Genomic DNA, 20,595 nt, shown 5'->3' on the forward strand with positions numbered 1-20,595 from the left:
GAGTAATGTGCTTCTCCATAGAGGCTCATTCCCAGTACAATGTGCAGAACACCTGCTCAATGACAAATCCATTAAAACGGTGATCATTCTGTCATAACACGTGCCCAAGAGAACTTCAAGGAGAAATTTTGAAGGCTATGAAAGGAAAATGAGAAACATGGACAAAAACAGCAAAAAAAAAAAAAAAAAAAAAAAAAAAAAACTTCAGGATAAAAAGCCCAATAACCTTGCCAAGAACACTAATATTGATTTAAAGCTGAAGTGTGTCATTTCTGCACCACAAACATCACCAAACAATATTGCAAGGAAAAAACTCATTTCAAACAGATTCCGGAGAACTCCTCCCGTCTTCCATTGGCTGTTCAAACATAGTCGCCTTAATAACGCCATTGGTCAAGCCAGCGTTGCTGTGTCGGCTTGGAGGGTTGCTCAAACAAACAGGAATATTTTGATAGTGCCACAGAGACACAGTGTTACACTTTTGGTTGAAATCATCCATCAAATTAATTGCTTATAGTTGATTCTGCATATTAAGCTGGGTTACAATAAAGAATTTTAATGAAATAAAAAATGACATCAGTTTATTCAAAAACTCAGCTCTCTGGAATACTTGATTGTGATTGGTTAATTGTGGCATTACGCATTAAATATTTTTGTAAAATGACAGCTAAACTGCATTGTAATTGTTATCACCTGAAGCTGTTTCTCTTGCGATGACTGGCTGACTGTACATTATTAAATTTAGCGATCATTATACAAAAATATTTGACAGCAGAATGCCGCAAAAGACCAAAAAGAATCAAAAGTGTTCCGAAGAGCCGTGTAATAAACAACAAAGATGCAAACTCTTTCTTCACATGACATTGTGCAAATAACTGACAACACTGTGGAAATGGGAAACATTTTATTAATATATTTCACAATAAGTCCAAATATTCATACCAGAAAATACTTCCATCTTTTACTAACGTAAAAACATGACAGTAAATGTTTGTGAGGATGTGTTCAAAAACAAACGCTGTGAAAATAATACCGAACAAGGGCAAACGTTTCGGCAGTCTGAAGCGCACAGTAGTTCCTCTTGTTTTTTAGGTGGTCAGTGGTACATACTTGTAAACGTATGGAATGCATTTATTTACTGTACAGACACGCAGGGAGATACCCTGCAGAACAAACAACATGAATTCTGCTGTGTGGAACACCCTAGTCTAAGATTTGTATTTTATAAAGAGAAAAAGCAAACATATTAAAACATCTATACAAAACCTTTTGTACTAATATCCTTTTTAACTCCCCTTTTAAAAACTCAAGTCTCTAAAAAACAAGTTAAAACAGTAACTTCAATGATTCGGCTTTCAAAACTCTTCCTCTTAGTATTTTCATTTTTGTTGTGCTTCTTTTATATTCTCTTTAAAATGACAAAAAAAAAAAAAAAAAAGATGTGGTTAACTGATGTAACTGCTCCATTATTACCTCAGAAATCCAAGTGAAAAACAGCATATTCATGCCCATGTGAGTAGTGAATCTCACTAAAATCATGTCCATTTCACCCCAGAATCAAAAGAACACTTTAAAATGAGGTTTACAATAAGGTTGTATTTACTAATATTAGTTAACTACATTAGTTAGCATGAACTAATAATGAACAATTCTTTAACACTTGGTTACACATTAATCTTGAAAAATGCTAATTTCAAAATACAAGTACATTTCTAACATTAAAAGTTGCATATGTTAACATTGGTTAATGCATTATGAACTAACAATGAGCAATCATATATTTATAAATTAACATCATCTAAGATTAATAATGCTATAAAAATATATTGTCAATGGGATTATAATGCATTTACTAATGTTAACAAATATAACCTTATTGTACAGTGTTAGCAGATATATAAAGTTGTGCTCAAAAGTTTGCATACCCTGGCAGAAATTGTGAAATTTTGGCATTGATTTTGAAAATGTGCTCCTTGAAACAACCACACTGTCTTTTTCCAGATCAGCCTGTATTTCTCCTGAGGTTACCTGTGGGTTTTTCTTTGTATCCCGAACAATTCTTCTGGCAGTTGTGGCTGAAATCTTTCTTGGTCTACCTGACCTTGGCTTGGTATCAAGAGATCCCTGAATTTTCCACTTCTTAATAAGTGATTGAACAGTACTGACTGGCATTTTCAAGGCTTTGGATATCTTTTTATATCCTTTTCCATCTTTATAAAGTTCCATTACCTTGTTACGCAGGTCTTTTGGCAGTTCTTTTCTGCTCCCCATGGCTCAGTATCTAGCCTGCTCAGTGCATCCACGTGAGAGCTAACAAACTCATTGACTATTTATACACAGACACTAATTGCAATTTAAAAAGCCACAGGTGTGGGAAATTAACCTTTAATTGCCATTTAAACCTGTGTGTGTCACCTTGTGTGTCTGTAACAAGGCCAAACATTCAAGGGTATGTAAACTTTTGATCAGGGCCATTTGGGTGATTTCTGTTACCATTTTGATTTAAAAAGGAGCCAAACAACTATGTGATAATAAATGGCTTCATATGATCACTATCCTTAAATAAAAGTCATATTTTCAAAATCAATGCCAAAATTTCACAATTTCTGCCAGGGTATGCAAACTTTTGAGCGCAACTGTGTGTGTGTGTGTGTGTGTGTGTATACGTATACACACACACACACACACACACTTTATATTGCTTAAAGAAGATGGTGTCAATTTGGAAACAATTAAGATATTCAGCATTTTTACCATATTTTCATGACAGTTAAGCAACCCAAAAATCTTCTTTGTTCTCAAAGATGATTCTAGTAACTGTAATACAGTAATTTCTACTATATTACACTACAATTACTGTTTATTACCATTGTTAAAATGAATCTGCATAATGGCAGTACAACAAATACTACCATAACATATACTTTTTACAATTTAATATATGTGTATATTTTTTCTAACATTAATGTGAATTTGAGGATGAAATATGCATAATTGTCATGAAAATACTCTTAACAATGCATAAAAATCGTAATGATCCCAATGTCTTCATTTCTTTAAGCAAAATACTATTTTGCATTTATTTTTTTTATTTCAAGTTTTTTTGTTTGATTTTGGGTTGAAATATGACCTTGTCGTGTTCTTTACAGGTTTCATGAGATTCAACCTGCACTTGGTCCCAGCTTAACCATGGAAACCAAACACTGCTGGATGTTTTCTGAACTCACCCCAGTAACCCTGGCATGACGCAGTGGATCCGTCTGTAAGTAACAGCATGTGGCACAGATTAGAAAGACAACAGCCTAAAAGAGTAAACAATATATGTGGGTTTTCAAGCTCAAGGCACACAAATCCACGAAGGACACGTGTGGTTTGTTGGCAGACAAAACACAAGCAAGCTATGCAAGGGTGGCAGTTTAACATTTAAAATAAAAAGGACATTTAAAAAAGCTTTAATACAGCCGCCCCTTTTAGTCTAATTCCCAACACCTGGATCCCCATGCATGCAAGACCAGTTACAAATAGAAACACAAGAGCAATATAATCAGCCCTTGTCTATGCTCATATTTACTGTCATTCTGTAAGCATCTATCAACTTGGTGCAACACAGACTGCAAACCAAGGCTATAAAAATTATGTGTTTCAAATTTTTACTGTTTCAAACTTCTTTACATATATTTGTTTTAAAAAAAAAAACATTGTGCTCGTCATGCTAAACCTTGCTTTATCACTTTAATATACCTCTCAATTTTACAAGGTCAATAAAGTCTGTGAGCTCTTAGAGTTTTAATATTTTTTTTCTCTGTGGTTGTAGTACTAAAAGTAGCACTAAAAGTGTCCTTTACAACAAAACCCTGTGGCTACAAACTAAAACTTCTTGTCTCCGGTGAAGCAGAAAAACATTCAGCAGATCAGATCTCAGTATCCCTCATGTGTTAATCTAAGACACTTACAGTATTATTAGTGTAATGCAGTCAAATGCATGCCATCTTGATATTTTCAACTGTTTTACTGCCATTTAAATACAAGTAAATCACACAAAAACATGTCCAGGTCACGTTTCATCCCAAAATTTATATTTTAACCTCTTATGCTCTGCAAGGTTTTTGGGCTGCCATCTGAAATTTTTCACACTCAAATTTAAAAGCTCCCTGTTCACACATACAGTGAACTAATTTAATAATTTTTTTATAGATTTTATAGATAACCCCCTAAATTTTAAGAAATGATTGAAATAATGAATAAATAACATTCTATGTGTTTACAATTTTATGATAATTTGTTTTTAAAAGATACATCTTTTAATGTCTAAAGTTTAAAAGCATGCTATTTCAGTTCTGTGTCCTCAATTTTCAAGCAAAAAGTATTATTTTATTCCACTGGATGGCACAAAATACTAGAAAAATAATTTTTCCTCTATCACCTTCCATCACATTATACTGATCTGAAATGCAGGTGGTGCTCTAACGAATTGTAGTGCTCACACATAGACAACAAGTCTTTTTTTTTTTAGTGCTGAGAGCTTCCACACTGTTTTGTTGAACATCTTGGCTTCTGAGTTGTCTAGAAGCTCAATCTAGGTGTCAGCAGAGAATCCCAGCTTTACAATGTGTAACATTTCATCTTCTATAGATGAGAACCTATTTTGCTGATGATTTGTTTCTCATACTTTTCTACCAGATTTTATATTTTGTTGTAAAAAAAAAAAAATTGACAACATTGGATTATTCACCCAAGCAAGCTAACAAGTAAGTAATTTCTTTAATTTTAAAGGTAACAACACAAGGTAAGATTTGATATAATGTTTTAGGCGATTTGGGGCTTACAGATCAGTAGTCAGCAAAGAAAAGTTACATTTGCATTTTATGCCTTACTGAAATAAAATTTCACTTTGTGACATTTTTTAAATAATTCAAACTGTGGTATTATGGCAAACAAAATAAACTGTGCAATCAGAGATCTGACAATGAGAGCTTTCATTTGATATATGAATTGTCTATTTAAGTGCTATGTGAAGGACTTTTATATTCATTTTTAAAATTTCTACAACATAACCTTTAGGTGGGGCCAATTTGCAACACAAATGTTTTCAGGCCTTTTGTTATTTTCTGTAAATAAATGCAAAAGTGATATTTTTCTATGAAAAGTACAGATTCTAAGCTTTCAAATTATACCACATATGCCCAACTTGTGCATACAGGCACTTTAGCGTGTTAAGTGTTAAAACGGCTTGCCATATAAGCGCCTCCCGGACCTGCCGGCAGGTCCGCAGAGTGCAAGAGGTTAAAAAAAGAAACCCTACTTTTATGGCAATTAGGATTTTTTGCACTGACACAATGATTTTTAAGCACATTGACCACCCCATATTCTCACACCCAAAATGCATCCAGACGTTTTCTGAGGTTTTTTAAATTCCCATAATTCTAAATAGTAATTTTACTATATTACTTAAAAAATTAAGTAAATATTACAGTAATACAATGCATTTTTTTTTTTATTTTAATCAGCATAACGGTAGCACAACTATTTCTATGATATATAAAACGTAAATTACAATTTAAATAATATATCATTACATTTTAGTATTACATCGAGGAGAATGACATTATTTTTGCATTATGGTAATGAGAATTGAGTGCTAAAATGTGGTTAAAGGGATAGTTCACCCAATAATGAAAATTCTCATCATTTACTCACCCTCATGCCATCCCAGATGTCTATGACTTTCTTTCTTCTGCAGAACACAAATTAAGGTTTTTAGAAGAATATCTCAGCTCTGTTGGTCCACACAATGCAAGTGAATGGTGACCAGAAATCAGAAGGTCCAAAAATCAAAAAAAGAAAGTCATACACACCTGGGATGGCATGAGGGTGAATAAATGAGAGGATTTTAATTTTTTGGGTGAACTATCCCTTTAAGCATCATGAAAATCATCACAATGCAAAAAATGGTAATGGTCCTAGAAAAAATAAGCTTAATTTTAATTTTACAGGGGAAATATGACCGGGACATGTTCTTGAAGTATATCCTAATATGCCAACAAAACTCTCAGATAATTTGGCTAACTCTCATTTCCATGTCAGTCGAGAGACCGCAATAATAATAATAATAATAATAATAATAGTAATAATACAAAATAACAAATATAAACACCACCCATAATATATAGAGATAAGAAGTGTAAAAATAACTCCTTGCTAAAAAAAATAAAAGAGCAATATTGCTTTAAAGAAGTCTCTGGACAAGTTCCACTGTCCCATATCTTCTCTTTCATGTCTCTTTCTTCTCTGAGGACTGGTCTGGGATTGATGAGCGGTGTATTCACAGAGCAGGTAGTGTGTTTACGTGTGTTAAGATGTTACCAATTCAGAACCATTTATGGGTTTCTTTATAGCAGAAATTGGTCATAAAGATTCCCTGTGATCCATCTGTTTAATGGTCAGTCCGAGAGCCAATCCTACAGCACGAGCGGTGAGGCAGTGCTGGGATTCTTTGGTGTCGTGCTGGGGGAGGGACCGTGCTTTGGAGGGGCCAAATCCAAAAGGGCACGAACCGTTCCTGCTACTTGAGGCAAGCCTCGTTCTTCCAGGACGTGAAGAGGCAGACATAGCTGACTCTGCAGCCGAACACAAACGGCAGGGGCAAACAAAATAGGAGGGGGATGAGAAAGGCATGTCAATGGAGAAACAAATTATAACAAAATTAATGTGGAATGTTTAAAATGAAGCAACTCAAAATATTACGGAGGACGTGAAGTGCGAAACAAAACAACCAATCTAAAAACACAATGGCAAATCCTAAGACAAAGTAACAATTCAGAAACACAACAACAAATAATAAAACACAACGGCAAATCCGATAACAAAAGAGCAAATCAGAAAACACAACAGCGAACCCGGAAATAAAACAAGTTAGAAAACACAACAGCAATTCAGTCGAAATGGAAAGTGTAGGTTCCATAGCTTCTCACCTGATTGGCTGTGTGAATGAGACCTAGTCCTTTCTTCAGGATTGGTTCACTGATTATATCTAAATTCATGCCAAAAGGTCACTTACTGAAAAACTAAATCATATGGAGTGTTTTCTCTCTCGAGAAAAAAGTAACAGGAAACTTTATAACACAGAGTAAAAACAGCGAGCGGGAAAAGTTAGTTTTAGGTACCATGTTCATCTACGGTCTCATAGTTCAACTAGTGCATAAGGGAGCGTCTTAAAGACCACAAACTGCGCAAAAACGTTGGTGGCGTCCAAGCGTTCCTTCAACTTGCATGTTCTAACTTAAAAACACTTTTTTTTTTTATCAGAATTATAAAGGTTACGGTTGCTGCCAATGGATAGGTTTTCCAAGTATATCTAATTATACAGAGACAGTATTCAATTATTTAAAAAAAATAAAAAAAATTAAAAACACCACTAAAATTCATCAAGATGTAATTTTTACATTACAAAGGTTGTAGAGGCTGCCAGTGGTGTGAATGACTAACTTACATTGTTTTTGTTTTTTTTAAATAACTGAATACTGTAGATGTATAATTCCACATCCTGGGAAAATCTCACCTAGAGTAAGTCAGCATATCTAATAGCAGCCTTCTACAACCTTTACAATATGAAAATAATATCTTGGTAAACTGTCAGCAATTTTGTTTTCCTAAAATAATTGAACACTGTACTCAACTGGACATGCTGGCTTCAAATGTAGAAAGTGAGCAATCATGCCGGCAGTCTACTGCAACCTTTAGTATGATAATAGCAGTGTTTATGTTAGAATATGCAAGTCAATTGAATGAACGCTTGGACTGGCGTTTTAGCGCAGTCTGTGGAATTTTTAGACGGTCCCTTACACACCGTATATGAACATCGTACCTAAAACTTTTCCCGCTCGCTGTTTTTGCTCTCTGTGTTATAAAGTGTCCCATTACTGTTTTACTGAGTGACAAACCACTCATCATTTTCAGAAATTGAGCATTTGGAATGAATTTTGAAATAATCGCGCAAGTAGGCAGAGAACCAGACAGGAAAGGGCTAGGTATTCTCCACTCAGCCAATCAGGTGAGAAGCCATGGTACCTACCCTTTCCGTTTCGACTGAATTGCTGTTGTGTTTCCTAACTTTTTGTTTTGTTTCTGGATTTAGTGTTGTGTTTTCTGATTTGCTCTTTTGTTATCAGATTTGCCATTGTGTTTTATTATTTGTTTTGTGTTCCTGAATTATCTTGTCTTTGGATTTGCCGTTGTGTTTTTAGATTTGTTGTTTTGCACTTCACGGGCACCATACAATACAGATATGTACAACTTAAGAAATAAAATCATGATGAAAGTAAAAATGAGAGAACATGAGGAGAGACAGGGGAATCGTTCAGGCAGAGAACATCAGACAGATCAGGTTGAGAAAAAGACACAGTCAACTAAACAGCAACCCGTCAATCACAAACAAGGAACAAACGCAAGCCAGTCAGCCACTATGACTGAAATGAGGAAGTGTTTACATATCGCACACCACAAGGGCCGACCTCACAAACTGACTAGTTGTTTATTGGACAGCAATTCGAACATCCTGGGCTGCGTTTCCCAAAAGCATCATAAGCCTATGTAGATTGTAGAAAGGATTGTATGAATCATCAGAAATATGGACCATTTCCCAAAAGCATCGTAACTTGACAATTGTCACAGCTCTACAAGTGATCTGAAGTAACTGTCGAGGGTTTAAGGCATCATTAGGAAACACTCATTTAGTCACCTGCAGGACATTCATGAAATTATACCTAAACAGTGTTAGTTCACCCAAAAATGAAAATTCTCTCATCATTCACTCACTCTCATGCCATCCCAGATGTGTATGAGTTTCTTTCATCTGCTGAAGAATATCTCAGCTCTGTAGGTCCATACAATGCGAGTGAATGGGTGCCTACATTTTGAAGTTCCAAAATCCACTCTGTATGGACCTACAGAGCTGAGATATTCTTCTAAAAATCTTCATTTGTGTTCTGTAGAAGAAAGAAAGTCATACCCATCTGGGATGCCAGGAGGCTGAGCAAATCATGAGATAATTTTCATTTTCTGTGAACTAAACCTTTAATACAGTTAATATTGCAATGCTTACAATAGAAGCAGAATACAATGTGACTTAAATATTAAACACTTTTACACATGTTTAATATATTATATTAATAATTAAAAATAATGCAGTAAATGCATAAACTAGATGCATAAATAGTTGAATGGGAATTAAGTAAATAAATAACACCGTTAATAACTATGTGGTCATCCACACAAATCAAATTCTAATGTGACTTGAATTTGTGAATACTAAACATTGCAAATGGGCCTCAAATGAACGAAAGTGATTGTGTAAAATAGTAAAAAAAGTAATAGATCATTATGGTGAATAATTAGACTATTTAAGAAAATAACTTGAAAACTTCTATTAGCAAGGCAAATTCCATGTATTAATGAAGTTACTATAATAACGTTACAGCAGTGTTAGGTGTAATCTGATTACAAAGTAATTAGTTACTGTAATTTAATTACTTTTAGACAAAACAGGTAGTGTAATGCATTTAAATTCTTGTAATCAGATTATAGTTACTGACTTTCAAATAATTAATTACATTACACCGGTTACACATACAGTGTCTCCAAAATAATATTTACGTATAATACATTTAACCCTTGTGCGTCAATTTAAAAAAGTTACTCAGAGGTCCTTAGAGGACAAAAATGTCCGCGTCAAAAAACTGTCATAATAATATTATATATTAATATTATTTTCCACTATCAATGAGTAAATTTTTTTAACCAACATTAGTCCTGATCATAACTACCAAATACTCATTCATTTTCAGGATTTTAACCCTTTAAATGCAGTTTGTTTTAATAATGCCACTGTTGTTTTTTTATGAAAAAAACACCAAAAAACAATTATTTCCATATGCTAAATGCTATGGCGATTGGGGGGGGGGGGGGTTATCACAGTCTGGAATATGTCAATGATTAGCAACAACATTGATTTTGATGCGTTATTATTTTTTGTTCAGTGTCAGATTAAAAAAAATAAAATAAAATAAAAACTCACACTCAGCACCTTAGAGGACAAATATGTCCGCATCAAAAAAGTACCATAAAATATTATATATTAATATTGTTTTCCACTTTCACTGACTTAGATTTTTTAACCAACATCAGTCCTGATCATAACTACCAAATTATTAAACTAGTTTAACCCTTTACATGCCAGTTTGTTAAAATAATGCCACTGTTGTTTTTTTACACACACACACACACACACACACACACACACACACACACACACACTTCTCAATACACATACAAAACACACTCTGACATCTATACCAACACACCCACCCAATTTTAGCTGCATCATTTATGCAAAGGGCCTGCAGTGCTCTATAATACAGCAAACAGAAAATAGGAAAAAAGCATGTATTTGCTCATAGGCTAAACATAAACAAATGGTGCCATCTGGTTGAAAATATTAAATTTTAAAATTTTTAAGCCAGGGCTCCGGAATGAAAGCATAATATCATAGAATTCATGATGTTATGCTTTAATGGCACTGAGATCAAATATTGCAGTTTTAATGGGTTTCAATGGGGACATTTTGTCCTGAAGGTCCTGAGTGTAACTATTTTATGTACACAGTGTGTTATAGATGTATTATAGGAACTGAGGTTGAAATATCAAAATTCCCCACAAAATACACACCTTTGGCAAAATGTATGCCGTTGGCATTAACACAGGCGAATTGATCGAAAAAAAAAAAATGAAAAAGAAAAAAACGTCCCGAAGTTTGCATTAAAAAATGAATTATGTTCATATGTTCGTCCGTTTGTTTTTCTGTGACAGCTGAAGTTTGTGTGCCCCCTAACAAGTCATTATGATGGAGAATCATGCAGTGCTGAGTGTACAGCCTGTATACAGCAATGAACAAGGAGGAAATACTGTACAGACATTATTTTGAATTTGTTGAAAAACAAACTGGTCTGTGAAATGTTTTTAGAAAGTAACTTAAAAATAAAGCAAATAGTTTTGTGATTTCTTTTTGATTAAGTAATCAGTAATCTGATCACAGTTTTAGACAAGTAATTATTAGTTTGTGGGGAATTACTGTTTAAGTTACTTACCCAACACTGTTACAATAAGGAGTGATTCAAAGGTGACGTTTCAGTGCTTTAGAAACGGACAGCAACACTAAAGGAGTATGTAAAACGTTAAGTGCACTTTTGGGAAATGCACGTAGAAAAGGAGAGAACGTTCGTAACCTTGCGCATAGAGAACACTCTCAAGAGCCAAGATCCATTGTTATCGGAAAAAATGCAGCCCAGACTAATTTCTAGACTGCTCACGACTCAAAGCCTATTCACACCAGGACCACTTTTGGTCATTTTTCCCCAGAGTCGCTGCTACAAAATCCAGTGCACTGGTGGTGCAAGGGGCGTAGCAATAATTTCAAAAGTGAGGGGGACAGAATGTTCAGCGCAAGATGAAAATAAATATATAAAATATATATTTTTAGGGCTGTCAATCGATTAAAAATTTGAATTTAATGAATTACGTGATTGACCAGTGAATTTTAATTTTTGCATTTACACATGTATACATGCTGTATGAAAGACACAGCGTAAACACATATGCCCCGTGAAAAAGTGGGGGGGACGAACTTTGGTTTTATTGAAAGTGAGGGGGACACATCCCCGTGTATTCCATGCCCATGGGTAGTGCTAATCAACTGGCAAACACAGAAGCCGTGCACTTTTACTTGTCCCACACACAAAAATTCTTAATTCAATGCAAATATTTTAACTGAATCTAGGAGAGACAGAGCACCATTTTATTCCATGCTTTCTTTGTATTTTCAGAATTTCACTGTTCATTATAGTGAAGTAACACAATGACACAGTGATTTTGATTTTCAAATCAGAGACCCTCCCCTCGAAATCCAAACACAAGCGGTCACAAGAGATGTATTTGAGAGACCTGGAGTAAACAGCGATGTGTTTCGCCTGACCAAATGTGATCGGATCACTCGAGATGCATCTTTAATACCAGGTGTAAATGGGGTCTTTATGTAATGTGCTGATACCTCATATTATATAATATACCTGGTGTTTTGTCTTAAATGTACATTTATATATTTATATCATTGAGTCTGTTATATTATCCTATCATTAAAAATAGCAGTGAGTTTGGCAATTAGTGCTCAAGTGGATGCATAAGCTATTCATCGTTGAATCCACGCACAACTTGAGTGCCATACCGAGAGTGAGATTCACTATAACGACAATGAGGAAGGTAACCCATGTGACTCTACCCACCCTAGTAACCAGGCCAATTGGTAGCTTAGGAAACCTGGCTGGAGTCACTCAGCACACCCTGGATTCGAACTCGCGACTCCAGGGGTAGTAGTCAGTGTCTTTGTTCGCTGAGCTACCCAAACCCCTATAGAAAGACTCTTTGCATGCAATACTTTACTACGTGTGTAGACAAATAAATTACCAAACCTTACTGCTATTTTTATTGCAAGGATAAAATAACACATAGTATTCCTGTTATGGTGCTCTTTGTCTCACCACATACAAGAAACCCTGAATTCAATACATATATGTAATTATTAAATAAAGAAAATACAATGATGCAGTGACTTCTTTTATATTATTTTTAATGTTATGCATAATTTTTTATGCTATAGGCTTACCTGTTTTACTTAATGTACATTAGTACATGTGTATCTATTTAATTGTACCGTGTGTTATATTATCCAGGCATAACAAAAAGAAGAAAAAATAAAGAAGAGAAAATGGGTTAGAGAGTTAGCTTAGAATATATACTCGCAGCAAAATACAAGCATAAATATAAGGATGGGAAGTATGCAACAGTGCTCTTTACTTATCTCACTCACACAAAAAATGATTCTACAGTTGAAGTCAGAAGTTTAGCCAAATACATTTAAACTCAGTTTTGTCACAATTCCTGACATTTAATCGTAGAAAACATTCCCTGTCTTAGGTCAATTAGGATCACTACTTTATTTTAAGAATGTGAAATGTCAGAATAATAGTAGAGAGAATAATTTATTTCAGCTTTTATTTCTTTCATCACATTCCCAGTGGGTCAGAAGTTTATATACACATTGTTAATATTTGGTAGCATTGCCTTTAAATTGTTTAACTTGGGTCACACATTTTGGGTAGCCTTCCACAAGCTTCTCAAAATAAGTTGCTGGAATTCTGGCTTATTCCTCCAGTCAGAACTGTGTCAGAACCTGAGTCAGGTTTGTAGGCCTCCTTGCTCACACACGCTTTTTTTTAGCTCTGCCCACAAATGTTCTATTGGATTGAGGTGAAAGCTTTGTGATGGCCACTCCAATACCTTGACTTTGTTGTCCTTAAGCCATTTTGCCACAACTTTGGAGGTCTGCTTGGGGTAATTGTCCATTTGGAAGACCCATTTGCGACCGAGCTTTAACTTCCTGGCTGATGTTTTGAGATGTTGCTTCAATATATCCACATAATTTTCCTTCCTCGTGATGCCATCTATTTTGTGCAGTGCACCAGTCCCTCCTGCAGCAAAGCACCCCCACAACACGATGCTGCCACCCCTATGCTTCACGGTTGGGATGGTGTTCTTCGGCTTACAAGCCTCACCCTTTTTCCTCCAAGCATAACGATGGTAATTATGGCTAAACAGTTCAATATTTGTTTCATTAGACCAGAGGAAATGTCTCCAAAAAGTAAGATCTTTGTCCCCATGTGCACTTGCAAACTGTAGTCTGTTTTTTTTTTATGGCAGTTTTGGAGCAGTGGCTTGCTTGCTGAGCAGCCTTTCAGCCTTTTAGGACTTGTTTTACTGTGGATATAGATACTTGTTTACCTGTTTCCTCCAGCATCTTCACAAGGTCCTTTGCTGTAGTTCTGGGATTGATTTGCACTTTTCGCACCAAACTACGTTCATCTCTAGGAGACAGAATGTGTCTCCTTCCTGAGCAGTATGATGGCTGTGTGGTCCCACGGTGTTTATACTTACGTACTACTGTTTGTACAGATGAACGTGGTACCTTCAGGTGTTTGGAAATTGCTCCCAACGATGAACCAGACTTATGGAGGTCCACAATTTCTTGGCTCATTTCTTTTGATTTGCCCATGATGTCAAGCAAAGAGGCACTGAGTTTGAAGGTAGGCCTTAAAATACATCCACAGGTACACCTCCAATTGACTCCAATTAGACAAATAGCCTATCAGAAGCTAATTGGCTAATTGCCTAAAGTCTTGACATCATTTTCTGTAATTTTCCAAGCTGCTTAAAGGCACAGTTAACTTCTGACCCACTGGAATTGTGATATAGTCAATCTGTTAGTGAAACAATCTGTCTGCAAACAATTGTTGGAAAAATTACTTGTGTCGTGCACAAAGTAGATGTCCAAAACGTTTTGCCAAAACTATAGTTTGCTAATTTTAAATCTGTGGAGTGGTTAAAAATGTGTTTTAATGACTTCAGCCTAAGTGTATGTAAACTTCTGACTTCAACAATATATTCCTCAAAATGCACCAAAAAGATGGAAAGAACAAAATGAAAATGTATGCCAAATAAGGTAAATAAATACCTTAACTGCATTAATCTCATGCACTGACAGCCGAATGCTTAAAGATCTATGCAGTAAACGAGAATAAATGTTTGTAGAACAGCGCCGCCTACTGTACAGGGGTGAAATTATTTTTTTGATTTTATTCATATCGGTGTCAGTGTGGATAGACCTTTTGTCGGCAGTTCGAATGGGCCTTCACTCCTTGTGGGGATCGAACCAGCAACCTTCCACTTACAACCACCAAGCTTAAACCACAACACCAGCCCACCCCAACAAAAATCTGCCAGGACTGTGTGACTTGAACCCATAACCATTGAATGGCCTAATTTTGTTAACTACAAGTCCCTTGTATTATCCAGATACAATCTCCAAGTGTTCCATAACTGTGGGATCCCTGTATTATGTTTATAATAGTGAGGAAGAGAGACAAAAGTATTAAAAAAGGAAAGAGGGAGAAAATACCCACAACAGAAAGCAAGTCTACACTAGATCTTTGAGTTTTGATTTTTATTGTAGAAAAGCAGGACAACGTTCAGGTTGTAGGAAATCAGGCAATATGGCACACAAATTTGACATTTTATTTTCCTGTGTGTTATAAACTCCTTATACTCTATATTAGTAACAGACATGTACAGGTTGACAACGAAGTATGGAGTTATTTCAATGCTGAGTAAACTGCTTCTGGTGAAAGATTGCCAATATGATCAATAACTGTAGGGTTTAGTGCTCTTAGTGAGTTGAGATGTTTTCTGTTTAACTGTGAGGTGGAAGACATGGACACACACCACAGTAAGGCACAAAGGGATAAACGGAGATTTTAAGGTTTGGCGTCGTAAGGTAGAGCTCATGGAAACACTCCCAAAAATTCTAATCAAATTTTACAAAAAATCCTCCCTCTCGCAATATTCCTTTGGGAAACAGCGCAGCAGCTCTATGGTGCAATAAAGGGCTTGTTTAGTGAGCAGGCAGTATGTTTTTATATCTAAATTTAAGGCTGAATGGGTGACTCCACCCATCTTTGTGCTTTTATTAGGAGATTTGATTTTTGCTATGGAAATGCGCTTCCTTTATACACACGCACACACACTCAATTGTATGCAATTCAGTAGGTATGGGAATCATACGGAATTTAATATTGCTAGTTCTGATTCCACTTAAAGGGAGAGTTCACCCAAAAATTAAAATGATCTTATCATTTACTCACCCTCATGCCATCCCAGATGTATATGACTTTCTTCTGAAGAACACACAAAAATATTTTTAGAAGAATATTTCAGCTCTGTAGGTCATTTCAATGAATGTGAATGGTGGCCAGACCTTTAAAGCTCCAAAAAGCAGATATAGGCAACATTAAAGTAATCCATTATACTCCAGTAGTTAAATCAATGTAATCTGAAGTGATCCAATAGGTTTTGGGTGAAAACAGACAAAAGTGTAACTCCTTTTTCATCTGTACACCTTGCCATTGCGGTCTTTAGGCACGATCATGAGGTCAAGCTTCCGAGTGCTTGACGCATGCACAGAGCACTTGATGGCACTAGGAAGTGTAATCAAGCTTGGAGAACGCTGTCAAGATTTACAGTGAAAATGGAATTATATTTTGGTCTGTTCTCACCCAAAACTGATTGGCTCGCTTCAGATGACATTTACTAACCCTCTTGAGTCTTATAAATTCCTTTAATGCTCCCTTCATCTGCTCTTTGGAGCTTCAAGGGTCTGGCCACCATTCAATTTCATTGTATGGACCTACAAAGCTGAAATATTCTTCTAAAATCTTTGTTTGTGCTCAGCAGAAGATAAAACGTCATACACATCTGGGATGGCATAAGTAAATGCTAGACAATTTTTGGTAAATGATGAGACAATTTTCATTTTTTGGGTGTACTAACCCTTCAACGATTTGGTTCCTTGACGACTCTTTTGGTATTCCCCCCCACGACCACCACCACCATCCCTCCAATTATTGATCCTAACTATATACTTAACAATAAATTTAAAAACATAAACAATATTACTTTTGGTAACATATTTTAAGTTTTAATTGACTTACCACTTATTACAACATAACTGTTAAATCTTTATCTTTAAACATTGTTAGTGGAAGAACATGTCAGTGATTACATTGATTTAAGTCTTCAGTTTGAGACCAATTTGAGAGTCTTCTTGAAAAATTCATTAACAGAACCAGCTCATAAAAATAATCAAATATATAAAATCGCATTTGGTCGTATTTTATACATGTTGTTGCGTATTTAAGTGCGGTGTTATATCCGCATCGGCGGGGAAAAAAAGCAGGTGCTCAAGAAATGTTTTTCAGAACTTAACATTATGAAAATAATTTGTTTCCAGTATTTTTAAAACTCGTGGAACCAGTTCTGAATAAGAACCGGTCCTTGATTCCCAACCCTACGATTCAGACAATGCTATATAAAAGGTAATATCTGTGCACACAAACACTGGCTTTTGTGTAAAATCTGCTCATCAATTTTAGTGCAGCTATCACTCCATAAGTGCAATTCAAAGACTTGGCACCAGGTGGCAATAGATAGCACAGAGCAGCGACATGATTGACAGGTAAAAGAGGGCAAAACCAGTCAGCTGGGAAGAAGGGGCAGAGTGAAGGTTGGGCGGGGCCAGGGAGAGCAAGGCCTCAACCAGCCTGAATACACAAACAACCTCCCCTTTCAATACGTCCCCTGCTGAACACAAGCTATCCTAACCACAGAGCCAAAACGAGCAGAGAAGGAGATGAAAATGTGTTCAAATAAAACAGAATTGATAGGATGTGGAGTGGTTTTAAAATGAAAGGGGATGGAGAAGAGAGAGAAAGAGTTAGTGGTATTAGCTATTACACTTGGAGGCGCTGCAATCATAGGGATTAAAGCAAAAGATGTTAAAAGACAAGATAGTTTAAATAAAGTCAACATGAAACGGCATTTTACTTCAGTAATGTGACACATTTCTGAGCAAAACAGGATATTTAACTAGACAAAAATGCAGGGCGGGACTTGATTTTATCCATCAGGATAAATGGAATGGAATGGTGCCAGACCTGAAAGTGAGTTTGCAGTGAATTGTAGAAGTCAATTTTTATTTCATGTTGACTTTAAGATTAGTTACAGGACACGAGAGAAACACACGAGAGTACATTTTTGAAAAGTTATTACAGACAACTCTTTTTCTTGAGAAAATGGTGTGTTATCGCTTGCACATAAAACTCTAAAGGACCTAACATAGATACCTGCGGAACTCCAATTCTGCGACATGCCTCCAGAAAGTTTTCCACATTCCGTCGACACTTGGCCATCGTCAGTTTGGGCTGGAAAGAAAAAATAAGAAACATATACATAAGCAAACAGGCACAAACTGACAAATGCTAATAAAAACAGTTAAGAACAAAATAAAATCAAAAACAGTCAAATACCACTGCTGGTGAGGGTACATGGATACTGGGTATGGATCGAGGACGCACGTGATTGGCCAGATGGCACAAAACGACCCCGTCAGTCAAAGCGGCCCCAAGGTCACTTGGTAAAGACACCTTGAGTCGACACTCAATATTCTAAAGGAAAGATGAACAATTAGACAGTCAGGACAACAGCAGTGCAGCAATTTAATTTGGCTAAAATCGAGAAAGGTTTTTTTATAATTTTAATTTGAAGAATTCAATCTTACGAAAAGAAGAGCTTAATAAAAGATTTGCTGTTTTTAACTACACATGACATGAGGAAATTGTCATCGTCACGGCAACAGGAGGGTATAGTGGTAGTTTGTTTGACTCACTCTTCTCAGTTGCTCTATCAGCTCCGCCTCCTCTCCAGTTGGTGCTGGACTTGGTGTGGGAGTGGCTTCTGTAGACTCCACCATCTGTACTCCTGAATCTCCTGCAAATCACAAATGTGTCACATTAGACTCCACTTCACTGAGAAATCACATAATTCAAAGTCATAACAAACATACTTCACATATAATTATATTTCAGAACATCCTATAATTACATACATATTTATAAGCATAACAGCTCATTTAATTATCATTACTGTAATTTTACTTTTACAATAATAATTATTAGATAATTATATAAATATTTTATGATAATTACTAATAATCACTGCTGTAAACATCCTTTAGACACCATGAGTTTGCTTTCATGAAATTGATTTTAATTCAATTAAAATTTAATAAATATAATTTTTTTTACATTGTAGTAATTTGGGGGAAATGTTCTTGATAGTCATGTAGAATGTCATAATGCAAAAAAAAAAATTATTTCTTATTTTTTTCTTTTGGTTTTGGGGTGAAATATGCTCCGGAAATGCTCGACAGATTTCGTGAAATTCACCCATAATGTTTACTGTATGTGCACCATGTGTTCAATTATGCAAGATGACATCATAAATGTCCCACAAGCAGCGAACGTCCTTGTCAGGTACACATACCTTTCTTCTTGTCCTCTCGCTGACTCAGCCGAAACAGGTAACTCTCAGGTCGATGAGCGGGACCGCGAGAGGTGGGCGGGGCAGCCGGGCTGGGGTAAGTGGGTGACTGGAGGGCTGTAGGACAGGCAGGAAGTTGAGTCACAATGGAGTGAAGGATTGAATGGGAAAAGTGAGGTACGGAGAGATAAGAGGGGTTTATGATTTCAACTAAAACATACCGGTGGGTGACAGTGAGGCATAATCTTCACCTTGCTGTCGATGGCAGGAATTGTTTAACAAGAATTGGAGAGAAAAATTAGAACATAAAAAAAGTCAGTGGAAATAATCATTAAAGAACACTGTATTGTGGCAACCACTTTAATGAATTTAAAATTCTGATGAGAATTTCTTAACCCTAAACCAACATGCACATAAATCAGCTTAAATCTCGCGCCATGTCCAAAGTCATTTTTCTGTCCTCAATGAAAACAAAATACTGCGTAAAGCAATAAAATCACAGCCAATCATTTTTGAGTAGGGTTCGGGATCAATGAGATTTCATTGTGCGCCGAGCTACCCAAAAAAATGTGACATAAATTATCAGACAGTAAAGTAACAGACAAAATCCTTTGATGTTGTTGGCTAGGACAAAAACACAGATTAACATACAAAAGATGGGATTTATTGCTTGAAGCTATTGCCATTTTATGCCTGGTTAGGACAGGGTGTTTTTATATTTTATGAGCAAAAGCATCCAAAAAAGAAACTTTTCTGTCTCTACTCTATAAGTGCTCTGGCAGAGCAACTCCAGCAGCAGCATGCAGCGCAGTACCTGCGGTGTACAGGAGGCGGCGACAGCTAAAGCAGGAGAAACGCACCCATCCAGCGGCACAGCAGAAAGAGACTAGCCAGCCACAGAGAAACGCCGAATGGGTAGAATGGAAAACAATGAGGAGAAAGAAAGGAATGAAAGCAGGAAATGAATAGAAGGTTTGAGAATGTGTATGGGAGTTAAAGAATTCCTTTAGTTTTATTACCACATGAAGTTCTCAACACCACACACTACACAGATCGAGTAAGAGGAAAAAAAGTTCAAAAGTAAATCTGATCTGTGAGAGTATTTCTAACCAAGATATGCAAAAAATAAAATAAATTAATAAAAGCATAAGGTGGAAGAAATGTCACCAGAAGTTACATAAATCTGTCCAAAAAAAAACAAAAATGCTTTTTGCCAACAACCTAAATGTAAAATTGTTTCATATATAAATATGTAAAGAAAATGTATGTCTGCGTACATTAGAGGTGGGAAAAAAATATCGATATGTTAAAGTATTGTGATTGCATGGCAAATATCAATATTATTATTTACATTTTTCCACATTAATATTTTGTTGATGGGAAAAAAATTCTTCTTGCTAAATCAATCTAGAAATTCAACAACAGTCCCTTAGAAGGTGCAGTTATCATGCTTTACACAATCACCCTCCCTTAATAAAACTGATCACGATTTTACAATAGTAACATTAACTGAGGTATTTTGACAAAAATGTTAGTACCTATATAAAACAGGCTAATCTT

The 20,595-nt window shown here is 35.8% G+C and overlaps 1 protein-coding gene across 3 annotated transcripts in view; it reads right to left on the bottom strand.

The window, feature by feature from the left end:
• Positions 1-887: 887 nt before the first annotated feature.
• Positions 888-20,595, bottom strand: part of LOC127416588 (DISP complex protein LRCH3-like) — a 53,457-nt gene continuing 33,749 nt past the window's right edge. Inside the window, exons 16-22 of one of the 3 annotated variants that reach the window (XM_051656010.1) lie at positions 19,850-19,921; positions 19,257-19,290; positions 19,039-19,152; positions 18,383-18,483; positions 18,024-18,161; positions 17,841-17,918; positions 888-6,617 (exon numbers count right to left, since the gene is read on the bottom strand). In XM_051656010.1, the coding sequence (XP_051511970.1) occupies positions 6,459-6,617; positions 17,841-17,918; positions 18,024-18,161; positions 18,383-18,483; positions 19,039-19,152; positions 19,257-19,290; positions 19,850-19,921 (696 nt within the window). In that variant the 3' untranslated portion in view covers positions 888-6,458. Of the gene's footprint in view, positions 6,618-16,387; positions 17,315-17,840; positions 17,919-18,023; positions 18,162-18,382; positions 18,484-19,038; positions 19,153-19,256; positions 19,291-19,849; positions 19,922-20,595 lie in introns of those variants that run through there. The other 2 variants (XM_051656008.1, XM_051656009.1) reach the window with 2 other exon arrangements.

Source organism: Myxocyprinus asiaticus, chromosome 26 (assembly GCF_019703515.2).
Source record: "Myxocyprinus asiaticus isolate MX2 ecotype Aquarium Trade chromosome 26, UBuf_Myxa_2, whole genome shotgun sequence".
NCBI lineage: Eukaryota > Metazoa > Chordata > Actinopteri > Cypriniformes > Catostomidae > Myxocyprinus > Myxocyprinus asiaticus.